Source organism: Hippocampus zosterae, chromosome 5 (genome assembly GCF_025434085.1).
Source record: "Hippocampus zosterae strain Florida chromosome 5, ASM2543408v3, whole genome shotgun sequence".
Taxonomy (NCBI): domain Eukaryota; kingdom Metazoa; phylum Chordata; class Actinopteri; order Syngnathiformes; family Syngnathidae; genus Hippocampus; species Hippocampus zosterae.
In genome coordinates this window covers 3,629,318-3,642,615 of record NC_067455.1, presented here as the reverse complement: position 1 = coordinate 3,642,615, position 13,298 = coordinate 3,629,318, and the positions used below count along the sequence as shown (strand labels likewise).

At 45.6% G+C, this 13,298-nt stretch overlaps 2 protein-coding genes across 5 annotated transcripts in view; both read right to left on the bottom strand.

The window, feature by feature from the left end:
• ddx61 (DEAD (Asp-Glu-Ala-Asp) box helicase 61) overlaps window positions 1-514 on the bottom strand; it is an 81,986-nt gene extending 81,472 nt beyond the window's left edge. The window contains exon 1 of the transcript XR_007962363.1: window positions 504-514. The gene's annotated coding sequence lies outside the window, so the exon portion shown is untranslated. The remainder of the gene's footprint in view (window positions 1-503) is intronic.
• The window catches only part of lipeb (lipase, hormone-sensitive b), a 28,858-nt gene that overhangs the window by 4,786 nt on the left and 10,774 nt on the right, over window positions 1-13,298 (bottom strand). For 2 of the 4 annotated variants that reach the window (XM_052065027.1, XM_052065026.1), the window contains 11 exons: window positions 12,434-12,718; window positions 11,233-11,323; window positions 10,355-10,381; window positions 9,722-9,867; window positions 9,014-9,199; window positions 7,329-7,481; window positions 4,656-4,800; window positions 4,268-4,495; window positions 2,881-3,054; window positions 1,446-1,624; window positions 1,022-1,270 (listed from right to left, as the gene is read on the bottom strand). In XM_052065027.1, coding sequence (XP_051920987.1) covers window positions 1,022-1,270; window positions 1,446-1,624; window positions 2,881-3,054; window positions 4,268-4,495; window positions 4,656-4,800; window positions 7,329-7,481; window positions 9,014-9,199; window positions 9,722-9,867; window positions 10,355-10,381; window positions 11,233-11,323; window positions 12,434-12,718 — 1,863 coding nt within the window. The remainder of the gene's footprint in view (window positions 1-1,021; window positions 1,271-1,445; window positions 1,625-2,880; window positions 3,055-4,267; window positions 4,496-4,655; window positions 4,801-7,328; window positions 7,482-9,013; window positions 9,200-9,721; window positions 9,868-10,354; window positions 10,382-11,232; window positions 11,324-12,433; window positions 12,719-13,298) is intronic. The other 2 variants (XM_052065028.1, XM_052065029.1) reach the window with 1 other exon arrangement.

Genomic DNA, 13,298 nt, shown 5'->3' with positions numbered 1-13,298 from the left:
AAAACCTTTATTTGTCTCACAAAGGAGAAATGTTTCCAATAGGTTTTTATGAGGAAAATCCTGCCCGTCAAATCTTTTTACATTTATATAGTTTTGTACTTAAATGTAATGGTTAAACACGAAATCTCAAATTCGGTGAACCGTCGCAGTTTGCCGTTCATGTCCTTGCTCTATCAGGGCTTTTTGTTTTTTTTTCTTGACGGCACATTATGCACATGACTCAACAGAGCAATAAGGCGGATATCCATCCACATTTGTCTCTTTCTTCTTGCACCGTCCCTCTTCCTCCTTCATGCGTAACTGCTCAAAAACACCGCCCACTTACTGATTTAATTAACTTCAAAGAGGCAGCTCATTTACTCAACTCTGCGAGGAGCAAATCAAATTGTGCCCCGCTTGGAAGTCCACTCAAAAAAAACAAAAGGCCAGATCATTGCCAGCGACAGTAAAGCGGATTTTGTAACACTGACTTTTTAAAACCAGTAATCAGCTCATGCCGACACTCCTCACCATTTTGGTTTCTCCAATTGGCTCCGTTTCGATTTAAAAATACCCACCAATAACGTCATATGGGCCAAAACGCTGAGATGTTTTCCAATTCAATGCATCAAAATGCTAACATTTCAAACGGGGTTACTATAAATCATGATAAGAATAAACTTTTGTCATGTTCGGCCAAGAGTCCTAATATCACAAAAAGTCTGAATACGAGAAGTTAAAAAAAAAAAAAAAATTGTAAAACCTCGCCTGCTTTCAAAGCGTCCATTTTGTGCCAAATGCAGCTTTGTATTGATTGGATGGCCTGACGAGTCATGTCAAATCATCACGCTTACAGATGGGAAACGCAAACACATGCAGACAATGTAATGGCTTCATTTGCACTTTGGAATCCATAAAGAGTGCGTGCATGGTCCGCCGGCTCACTCCGCTTGCTTATCCGAGCTTTTTAACATGCAGACAGTGAACACACAAATCATCCAACGCTTTCGGTGTTTGCGTGTCGAGGCCTGCTGGCACTCACCACAATGTGCACGGGCGGCAGAGCCTTCAGCATGCTGTCGGGGGCCAAAAGGGGCGAACAGAAGGGGTCCTTGACCACCGGCGAACTGTGCAGCTTCATCTCGGACAGCTGCTCCGAGCGCAGCGGCTCAAAGCCCTGCGGGAACTCCGAGCCCTCCTCGCCACCAGGGGGCGGTATGGCCAACAAAGACAGGTCGGAGTGCACAGACGAAGGAGTGTCGGTGGAGATGGAGAAGTGGACTTCTTCGGGCTGCGTAAGACACATGTGGCTAAATGTGACACGGTTTTAGAGATTTTTTTTTTTTTGGTAAACAATTTTATAATTTGTATAGCAGTCCCAATATGATCTGGGGGGAAAAAACGTTTACTTCTAGGGAAAATCTTAAGCTGGGGGGAGACCCAACGGCAATGTTATCGTAACCTACAGCGCGCTCAGACGCAAGCGGCGCATAGTGAGAGGTGGAATTATCAGCTCCGAGGTCCTGGCACGTCTGGCTCTTCACAGGTAACTTGCCGGCGAGAAATTCCGTGGGCTCCGAAGGCCTCGGCGGGTCCACGTGAGGAGAAGAGATGGACGCCTCGGACACGCTCGTCCTCACCGCGTCTGAGGGGGGGGAAAAAAAAAGGAGAAATTCAATCGCAGGCGCTTGAATTAATAATCAACTGCAGGGGAGGAGTTGGCTGGTTAAGCGCTCGCCGGGGAAATTTATGGCGGTGGTAATGAGCAATTACTGTTGGGAGGCCTTCTGTTGCAGTGAGGTGAATTGTTATGAATGGATTTACAACCGTGGAAAGCAACAGGGAAGTGGAATTTGAGTAATGATAATCATATCAATAAAAAAATAAATAAAATGCAGGCTCTCATAACCTTTCAAGTGGACGAATGTCATCACAGGAATCATGACACAAAAAGGCCAATTTCTCTCAAAAGTTGTTCACAAATCCTTGCTGGTGACTTACCCGGTGACCGGATAATCCAGCCACCAGATACGTCATATCAAAATGCTGACGAGGCAACATTGTCGCAGGTGTGCCTTTCGCTACCCACAATAAAAGGCCACTCAAACAGCTGCCATTTTTTTCTCTAGCCCCCCCCCCCCAACATCCAGCTAATATTTTGCTTACAATGAGCTCGTATTTGGTGGCGAACAGCTGCGCGGATAGCGACGGGGAAAAAAACCCATCATTTATTTAGTCGACTGAGGGTCGACTACTAAATATACGTATATATATATATATATATATATATATTTCAAATTAGGCGGCCCGGTAGTCCAGTGGTTAGCACGTCGGCTTCACAGTGCAGAGGTACCGGGTTCGACTCCAGCTCCGGCCTCCCTGTGTGGAGTTTGCATGTTCTCCCCGGGCCTGCGTGGGTTTTCTCCGGGTGCTCCGGTTTCCTTCCACATTCCAAAAACATGCGTGGCAGGCTGATTGAACACTCTAAATTGTCCCTAGGTGTGAGTGTGAGTGCGAGTGGTTGTTCGTTTCTGTGTGCCCTGTGATTGGCTGGCAACCGATTCAGGGTGTCCCCCGCCTACTGCCCGAAGACAGCTGGGATAGGCTCCAGCACCCCCCGCGACCCTAGTGAGGATCAAGCGGCTCGGAAGATGAATGAATGAATGAATGTATTTCAAATTATTTCGGTGACATTACCAAAACCGATTTTTGAGCTCTCAGGCGCGTTTGGCCTGACATCAGCAGAAACCCCATTTCCTTCAAAATGAAATCATTTGTTTTGCGGTGGCACAGGAAAGCACTTTTATGCGTCCCACCTTTCAAATCCCCCATTTGAAGTCAGTTTTAGCACTTTGCAATACATTTCCCTGGGGAGTTCCTGCTTTGCAAAGAGCAGCTTACCCGTGGCTTCCGGTTGCGTTCTGGGCGGGTTGGCGGCTCTGTTGGAGTCCAGCAGAGAATGGATCCAGTTGGACGCGCCCTGCCGGAAGTCTCGGAGCATCAGCGCAGTGTCCCTCCTCACCATGCCGAGTGTGCTCACCTTCTCCACCTGCTTCTCCGTCTGCGGCTCATTGCCTGGGGCGGGTGCGAGGGCGAACGTGAGATTCATGAGTGAGGCCAAGTGAACGAGGGAAGGTCATAAAAATAAAATGGCAGAAAAGTCAACATATGTGACAGCGCCGGACAATTTCAGCGAGGGAGGGGGACTAAATACGAATAATAGTTGTTGACGGTACACAAATCATAGACGATATATCGAGGGTGAATGAACACGGCCCCCTGCGCCTGCTGATTATTTACACGCCACAATAAGAAAACTCGGAAAGTAATATATATGCAAATAAAGAGGAATTGCGGGCTTTAAGGGGACAACTCTTGCAATGGAAAAAAAATATCACCTTTTAAATAGTCTGGTTCTCTCCTATGAGGGTAAACGCTCTTCTTCGTGATCAAGATGATTATTCAAACTAAACGTAACCTCACAACTTTTGGTGTAATTTAAAATGACTGCAGACGCTGGTTCAGATTTTCAAACACATTTTCCCATAAATAATGTAGACTGTAATTTATGTTTAAACAACAGGTGTCATCTCACCTTTTGTTTGGTAACAGCTTCATGAAGGTAAAAATAAGTTAATAACATTAAAATACCAACGCTCAGGCCAGGTGTACACATTCCAATATGGCGAGTATGTTGACTTTGGAAACTTTTTCCCTTTATGTCATGTGTGAATATTTGTCATTTTTATCAGGGTGCAGTCTGGCAGAATCCTCTCATAGCCGAAAGCACAACTTTTCGATGTGTACATTTCCGATATGTGGGTCTTCAGTGTATGAACACATCACAACATTAATTCATTCATTCATCTTCCGAGCCGCTTGATCCTCACTAGGGTCGCGGTTAGCACGTTGGCTTCACAGTGCAGAGGTACCGGGTTCGATTCCAGCTCCGGCCTCCCTGTGTGGAGTTTGCATGTTCTCCCCGGGCCTGCGTGGGTTTTCTCCGGGTGCTCCGGTTTCCTCCCACATTCCATAAACATGCGTGGCAGGCTGATTGAACACTCTAAATTGTCCCTAGGTGTGGGTGTGAGTGCGAATGGTTGTACGTTTCTGTGTGCCCTGCGATTGGCTGGCAACCGATTCAGGGCGTCCCCCGCCTACTGCCCGAAGACAGCAGGGATAGGCTCCAGCACCCCTCACAAATCAAGGACCCCCGTGTATCCGACTGCGGAGGTCGCAGATGAGCCATTTTCAAAACCAAACGCACAGTAGGACAGCCGACACGCACCTGAGTAGGCGTTGAGGCATCTGGAGAGCACGCTGAGCGGCAGCATGGGGTCGATGAGGGTGAGCAGACGGGACGGCGAGGCGTAGGCAGTGAGAAGAGTGGCCGGGTAGATGGCCAAGAGGCCGTCCGGCATGCGTACGCCGTAGGCGGCGGCGCGCATGGACGTGGTCACGCACAGGTTGCCCCCGGCGCTGTCGCCTGCCAGGCAGACTTTCTCCCCGGTCCAGCCTGGATAGTCAGAGGGCAGTGGGGGGGGGGGGGGGGGAACAGGGCTAAGTTACATTGTGTTACTTGAGCTGTTCAGTATGGCCTTAGAACTAAATCACTAATTTACGAGCAACCCCGAACAAGGACGAGCGCGAGAGAAAACGGAATGACTTGTACGTACCTAGCAGGTGGTGGTTCCTCAAAGCCCAGCAGTACGCATAGAAGCACTCCTCCAGGGCCCGTGGAAAAGGGGCCTCGGGGGCCAGCGAGTAGTCCACTGACAGAATGGGGACGCCCAGGTCCTGGGACCAGCTCTTCAGATAGGGCTGCGCAAGAAGAGCCGTGGAGAAGAGAGACCAAAGGGAATGTTTAATATGCTGTTTAAGACACGAGACACAACAGCTGCCACAATAAAGCAAAGAGGAGGAGAAGATGGGCGGGGCGGGGGGTGAAAAAGAGAGCATAAAACTTATGAAACTGATTGGTCGCTGTGATGTGGCGTGTCTGCCTTTCGGCTTTATTGTCTAGACAGAGGAGAGCTGGCCCGCGCGGTCACCTCCATTTTCTTTGCTCCTTCACGAACAAAAGACGTCATTCTTTGATGAGAACACAAAAAGGAAGGACAAGACGGGGTTGCTGCAAGATTCATGGTGACCTCAAAAGTTGTCCTAAGTTTTTTTTTTTTTGTACTCGTTTGTGCTGAATCACCACCTCCTAAAATGAAATCTGAGATGACGACACCATCCAAGTGCTGTTGTCACAATGATGAATCATAGTGTGGTCAACTGAGGATGCGGAATCAGCAGAGGAAAGCATGAAGAATACAACAATAACATCCAACACGTTTGTTTCTGCAACACGAAGTTTTCACAGTTTTGATACATGTGTATGTCCATTTATGTTTTGCTGTAGTTGGATTTTTTTTTAATCGAATAAAAACATGTAGCTATCTCTAAATTCAAACTCTTATCTTTCAAAAAGGTGAACATCTTTTGTTTCGCATAATATTCCCTGCCTGATTTAGGATCATTGCAGCGAATGCAAATTGCATGATTCAGTTTCAGCCTCTGGGGAAAAAATGTGAAAGAAAACTAGCACTCTGTAATATTGCACATACTTGAAAGAATGTAAATAATAAAACGGTTTTGGACATTTTTGCTTGGATTCAATGGACATTGTGCTGCTCCTTCTGGTGTCTGCAACTTTCTTTTCTAATCAGGAATTATTTGCTCTATTTAGCAACCTCAATTTCCCCAGCAAACAGGTCCAAACTTTTTAATCATGTCATATCCATATTTTTTTCAACCCCCCCCCTGCCGCCCCATCGTAAAATCCTGTGTATAATACGCCAATCCAAAATCAACCTTTAGTTTTTTTTTCCGTTTTGCCGTGTATCATACAGTACCCTGATTTGCTAGCATCCTTTACGATCATCTGGTCGCAATTGTGCAAGTGCTTTCGTTTTCACTGTTTTAACCAATCTTGGAAGTTGAAAGCTGCCCTCGCTGGCACGGCTCTCTCTGGTCAAGCTCCGACACTTACATCTCTCCCACTTCAATTGAACACGTACTTCAGTTTCACATGCTTAAACTGAGTTTAAACTAACACGTTCTTTAATATTTGCTATCTTTTAAAAAAAACACAGCTTCTGCATTGGATCTCTTGAGATGGTGCCTGGGTACAGAATAGTATCCAGCGGGTAAATGTGAACTGTCACTTCTTAAGTGAGTGTCAGAGATTATGAGCAGCTCGGCCAGTCTGGCCAGCTCATCACTCACTTGTGCGGAGGGAGCAAAACAAATGGCCTGTTAGACAGGAGAAAAGTCCTGTATGTGTGTGGGCGTGCAGGCGTGTGTGTGTGTGTGTGTGGTGGGGGGCTTGGGCTGATTAATTTTACATGGCTCCAGAAGCCCTTCTGGGGCACACAATTCCTGTCAAGCAAGAACAACACACACATACACGTCTGCTCTTTAAATGCTGCACAAATGGTGCAGTGAGGGACTCCAAAAGTGAGCACAAGTCATGAATTTTCAATAGCAGGCAGCATCATGCAGCAAGCGGCACCAGAGCATCTGGCCAAGCTTGAGCAGCGCAGGTGCCGCAACCCCCCGGTACAAGCAACTTTACGGGGGGCACGAGATATGACTTGGCAATCTGTCTGAAATGTAACACATCCGCAATTATAAGAGGTTGTGCAGACTGTGCAGCCGCATTACCGGTACTTATTTGTACTTTGCCTCTTTTAAGGACTTCATTTTTAATAGCATTTTACAGATTACAGGTCACGTTGATGGGGAGGTGTTGAAATTATTTGTTTGGGTCCTTTTTTTTTTAAATTGCCTGGCATTTGAACAGAGGTGTGTCGACTTTTTGTACCTATATAGCTGTGCCTCACCGCTTGTATCCATGTTGGTTGCGGAAGCACAAACTATATAATTCTGTTTTATAAAGTGCACGATTCTAGAGTGTCATTTTACTTGTCAAACAACAAATACATTTCTTTTTTGGGGGGGCGGGGCAATGACATTGTCAATGGGGAAAAACTATACAAGATCTTGTACCTTATATACTTTTTTGTTTTGAGTTGTGAGCCTGATGACGGAATAAAGGAAACTCCCTCCTCGCAAGGCAAGAATTGTAATCGACACGTCATATTATAATGTCACAATCTGTCACTTTGTTCCTCGGCCTGCTGACCATTTCAATTTGGTTGCTTTCACAAAATGTGTCACAGGGGAGGAGTAGGAGGCGATGTCGCTCGTCTGTGCCATTGTGCGCGGGGGCTTGGTTTAAAAATAATAATATCAAATAAATAAAGAAATAGATAGATAAAAATAATTAAAACCTGTCGTACCTCGTGGGATTTGGAGGTCTGAGCCACAAAGCCTCCGCCATGGAAGTGGATGAGCAGGCAAGGGGATGAGGGCAGCCGCTTGGTCTTCAGCCCCAACGAGAGTGATTTGGCACCCGCATCGGAGCGGGTGAGCGACAGCAGGGTCTCGCTGTCCTGGGGGGGCAGGTGGGGGGAAAGAGAGAGTTTCCTTCAAGACTTAAGCTTAAAGCAGCACATTAGGACAAGTTGTAAACGCGGCTAGTTTTTTTTTTTTTTTTTTACTGCCCGTGTTAGGGCCCCGCAGAGAGCTGGATTAGCTGCCGTGCACCTGCACCAACGCGCATTCATTGTGCAGCACAAACAAGCCAAGTTGATGACATCTTGCCAAGAGGCCTTTTTTGTTTGGCTGTTTTTTGATTTCCGCTGACCAAGTCTTGTAATTTCGTGACACCGAAAAGCACCGTGCTGTTTTTGTTTTGAGCAAAATCAATGACTGAGGCGTTTGCTGAATTGCTTGTCTGGTTATGTGCCAGCTTTCGCATAAGGATGAGTGAGTGAGCGAGCGAGCGAGTGAGCGAGAGTGTGTGATAAAGAGCTGAAAAAGTGGCAGTGACGGCGATGAAAGGGACGAGGATTATGTGTGGAGACGACTGGGAGTAGCTGTCAACAAAATTCCAACTCTAAAAAAAAATGCTTTCTGAATTTTCAGTGCGTGACTATGTTAAGCTTTGCCAAACAGACCCAGTGGGAAAAACATTGTTAAACTAGGCCAGACAACTATTAAAATGAGATTTACACTGCAGAACCAAGTGTCCAATACTGGTTTAAAGCCTGTATCCCATTTTTTTAACTAGCCCACAGTAATCCATCCCTTTATCACAAAAATATTTTTTTTTACAGGAAACATATCTTGTTTTCTCCAAACCAACCAACTTAACATCAAAAATACCGCCCAAAGATGTACATTATAAAACCTACAGCCGTTGCTTTCTGCCGGCGTAAAAAGCAGGAATGTAGAGGAATTGCAATAATATTCAATAAAAATGCGAAAATACTTCATGCCCCCCCCAACTCCCGTACAATCTCTATAAGCAGTATGCTTCTATCTCGTGGTCAAAAGTGGAATTACACCGCAATTTACTGGACCAAAGACATCTGCGATCGATGGCTTTAGTGTAGAGTAGGTAAGTTTCAATCCACCCATTTTTATTAGAATCTCGAGGCGCTGGCAGTCTCCTACTTTGTTTTGTGACCAAGCTCATAACATAATTTACTCAAATATCAAGTCGATATTCTCGTTGAGATTAACTGAAATGTCTTTTAAGTCGTTTCGACTCCACAGAAACAAATGCTTTTATGTTTAAAAGAAACTAAACAAAACAGCAGAGCGTATTGGAGTCTGTGTGTGCTTTTTCTTTGGATTACTGTGGTGATTTCTTTGTGCAATTTGAACAAATGCAGGCGCATGTCAAGCGTGTTTAAGCTGCACTCTGAGTGGCAGTCTGGCAGACATGTGATCCATATTGGATTTCAGCCACGTTTGGAAGAGTCCTGATTCCAATCTCAAGATAATGTTTTTCTCCATCTAAAGTCATGACGCACATCCCGACTGTGCCACTCGGGAGCCAAGAGATTGGAATTGTGTCTGTCACTTGGACCATGCAGTGCAAAAGCAGCCTTTGTGAAGTCAAACAATGCTTTTGTACCTGTCCTTCCCGTAGGTCGTACGAGATGAGTCTCATCTGAACCGGAGCGGTGCCGATGTGAGCCGACGGCGGCGGTATGGTCACCGAGGCTTGGTGATTGGCTGCCAGCGGGAGGTCGAAGGGCACGGGAGGCACGGAGAGCATTCGGTTCACCTTGACCGGGACTGATGTCATACTGGCCAGACTCTGCGGGGGGGGAGGGAGGATGGCAGCAAATTGAGAAAAGGGGATTGCGAGTTACACGGCAAGTTCACTGGAGGGAAAGAGAAACGACATGAATAAATCATGAATGCCGCAGAATGAATTGATTTCGCCTCTATTATTACTGCCCGCACAAATGCATATTGATAGCGGGCTACGTCTAGCGGCAGGCAGAAAAGTATTGTCATCTGAAAAAACAAAACAAAGTCCTTTGAATTTATGGAATTTCAACATGTACGTGATGAACTGATTTCCTTAAGAGAACACTTCTCAGACTTGAGTTGCGTTCAAGAGCGCAAATGTATGTTTTATCAAGCTATTTTCATGGCTTTGATTTGATTAAATTGCATTAAAATAACGAAATGGGGACGGAGCATTAGTATCGATTTGTAAATGAAAGGAAAAAAAACAAACCATATTTGGACATTCTACCGGACGGCAACGGCTCAACGAGTCGTTGTGAAGCGAGTTGGCAAAGCAGCAAACGCTATCAAGGCCTCCACTTACCGAGAGCACTTCGGTCTCTGTGACGTTCCAGAATGTCTTCCAGAAATGGACGTCGAGGTTCTGAGTGATGCGCTCAAATTCGGCCCCTCTCAACTCGGGGTCGATGGCGTACTTGCCCGACGTAAAGAAGGAGCTAGCTGCTACACCTGCGGGGAAAAAAGGAAACAGAATGCCAGTTTCATTTGCGTGGCAGGATGTACTGTTGAGGAGACGGCGGCTGGGGAAGAAAATTAATCAACGGGGTAAAAAAAAGGAGGGGGCAACAAGTAGACTAGTGTTGCCGACGTAGTGAGTGAAAATCATTTTGTATCGGGGAATAGACCTCAAAGCCTCTCGGAGCCGTCTAAAACCGCAAACAACAAAACAAAGCCTTATTGACATACAGCACGACCAACTTCTCAATTTATAAATGTTTTATGTATATTCTATTCAAGCAACTTTGAAAACATTTTCCGAGTAGGTCACATAGATGCACTTTGGACGAACAGCCAACTCTCAGGCAGGGGAGGAAAAAAATCTATACGGACACGATACCAGATGGGTTGTAGGAAGCCTACTCTATTGACGAGTACAAACTCTTTAAAGCTGAGGGTTTCTTATTTCCGCCGGGATGAGGTGAGCGTGTACACTCACCATATGGCGCAATACCTCCTGCCTCCACTGTGGCACAGTAGAGAGCACAAAAAAAATAGTTGAATTACACTGAATCTTCAAACCGGCAAAAGTTGCGCAAAATTTGGAGGTTAAATCAAACCACCGGCCAAGTGTGTTTTTGTTTTTATTTGGGAGACACGCTAACCACCTGCGATCCGTGCAGCCGTGCTCAGAACAAGATGGTCATTTGATTAAATCAACCAAGTTACTGTCGGCTGGTTAATACAAAGTCGTTTGACCGTGGCCTCTCCTTATATTACGACAGATCTTAATGACGTGTGATTTAAAACATCGTCTTTGCAATTAATAAACGTTCATGGTGACAGTTTGAGCCCGGGACACATAAAAGGTTCTCAGTTGATGATCCCGTTCCGTTCCTACAGCAGCAATGTAATTTAAATTTGCATACCGGTCGGAACATGCCATCGTTTATCACTACCCTACGCTTAACAGTGGTCAAGTCATCTTTTAAAACACCCAGAGGCTGGAAATATAAAAGATTCACATGGAAAAATTCACCAGCCCCCCCGGATTATTCTTCTGCGATGTCAATTATCGGCAAACACAACATTTCTAAAAAACGAATTTCATGTTGGTCAGACCAAAGTGTTCCAACGATCAATATTTTTCGAAGGCTCTTCTGCCTTGAGACACATTCTAAAATACGGAGAGGACTGCAGGCTATTGCCTGAGATTCCAAAAGGGATGAAAGAGCATGCAACACATACATACTGTAGCATCGAATGATTGAGACAGGGTGGTTGCGGAGAGCAGGAGGGCGGTCAAGGAACAGTGCGCGGAGGCGGTGAGGTGAGATGAGAGAGCGACACTTGAATGACAATAAAGACGATGCTGACCTATTCCAGACTGATGGGGCCTGTAGTTTTCTCCAAAGGCCACAAGGCCGATGGCGATGGTCTGCAGGGACGGCCGGATACCGGGGCAGAACTGGTGGGGGCCAAAGAGCAAAATCATCACCTTGAGTGCAATATTCACAATTTCAATGTTTAATTCCAAAAGCATGGAAGAGACAACAGCTCGCTCACATTGTACTGAGCATGAGCCCGGAGCTAAAAAGACAGAATGTACAAAGCTCGGCACCATTTCATTTTTAATCAAAGGTGCGTGAGTGCAAGATGACTAAAGCACAACTGGTTTCATTTAGTACAGTAAATATTGTTAGCTAGTTGGAAGAAATTGTGGTTTGGACAGAGTGGGGGCTGGAAACAGGGGCTGTTGCTCTTTGAATCGCTTCATTGAACAAAACGTTACTCAAAAGGCCAGGTCAACCTTTTTATAGGCAGGTACACATTCCGCGGTATAGACTGTGAGGACAGCGACTCCAAGAGGGCAAAAGTAATATCTGCACCTCACATGCATATGCTGCATGTTGATATTACAGAATATGCATGAAGTTATCAAAGATAGAGAAATAAAATATTTATGGTTGGGTCACTACTTTGTAGATTTTTTCTATTGTGGGTGGTCTTGAACGGAACCTCCGCAATGGAGTTGACTGCGCTTTCACAAATTCCCTCAAGATAATTTTGAACATGATCAACACTGTGCTAGTTAAAACATTGTCCAATACTTAAAAACAATACTACATTTTCAATAATGGATTGAGCGTTATATGTAAAAAAAAATATTTGCAAGAATGGTGTAAGAGGAGCATGATTTAAGATAGTGTGGTTGCAAACCAATGTGATGTTTTGGTTGTAGTCCCACTGTCCAACACTAGATGGCCATTTATTTTGAGACGGTGTAAATTTGAAAGAACACAAAAGGGGAAGGATTTCATAACGGCACAGTTTTTGTTGAAAAATTCAACTCGCAATTCTAGGCATTGTTGTTTAACGACAAGCAGATCGATTCAATTCTTTTCCACTTGATGCCCCCCCCCCCCTTGTTTTTTTGTTTGACATGGCAGCTTTTCCTAATGTAAAATATGTATAGCTTGGCTCATAGTTGGAAAACACCGTTCTAGAAATTCCAGAATTTACTTCGAAAACCTTTGCGGTCCTCAAAAGACGGCTGGCCATTCAACTCTGATCCAACCTGAAAGCCCAAGCAGCGGCCGTAGAAGCAGCCCTTGTGCATGGAGCTGTATTCCCGCACGAAGATCTCGCTGAGGCCGCTCTCGTCGTGGAAGAAAAGGTTCCCGTGGCCGTTGTCGTGCAACATGCGCTGGGCCAGGTAGAGCAGCGCCCGCAGCTGGCACAGGGCGTTGCAGTAGGCCTCCATCTCGCCGGCGTTGTGGGCCATACGGAAGAAGATGCTGCGGCGGTTGGCGGTGATGTAGCGGCCCTTGTGGATGATGTGAAGGAGGCAGCAACGCACCACCTGAAAGAGCCCACGCCAAGTGAGTAATATTTCAGCTTGCGGTGATAGACGGAGCCAACACGCTGCGGTTAAAATCCCTTTTTTTCACCCCACTCATTTGAAACAATGAAAATATGAGTCAAAAGTCAGTCTTCATCCGTCATCCCAAATAACCTCTGCAAACTTCACCTCTGTGAGCATTTCAAGGTTTCAAAGTTGTTTTTTGGTTCCCCCTTTGCTATTCAAATCAACAAATGTCCCAAGCGTGCACTGTTGTGCCACAGGAATGGGTCCGGCTTCTCATTACCGATAATTCCCTGCCAACCATTTCAGAGCATTTTGACTTCTAAAGTATTGTGTTCCGTGACTACGGAAGTACCGAAATGACCAAACCAAAGAGCAGACTATGCCCTTTCACCAGGGAAAAAAAGTTGACCTTTTCCCTTATTTTGGAATCAGTAGTAGAATAAAAGTTGGAGACGCAAGCGCGACCAGCATGAAAACCAAACAAAACCCATGCGTTGAAATGTTAAAATGGCGCAGAACAGTTGAGCTGGGAACAAATTCATTTCGTTTTGGATGGATTCTCGGAACAGATGGT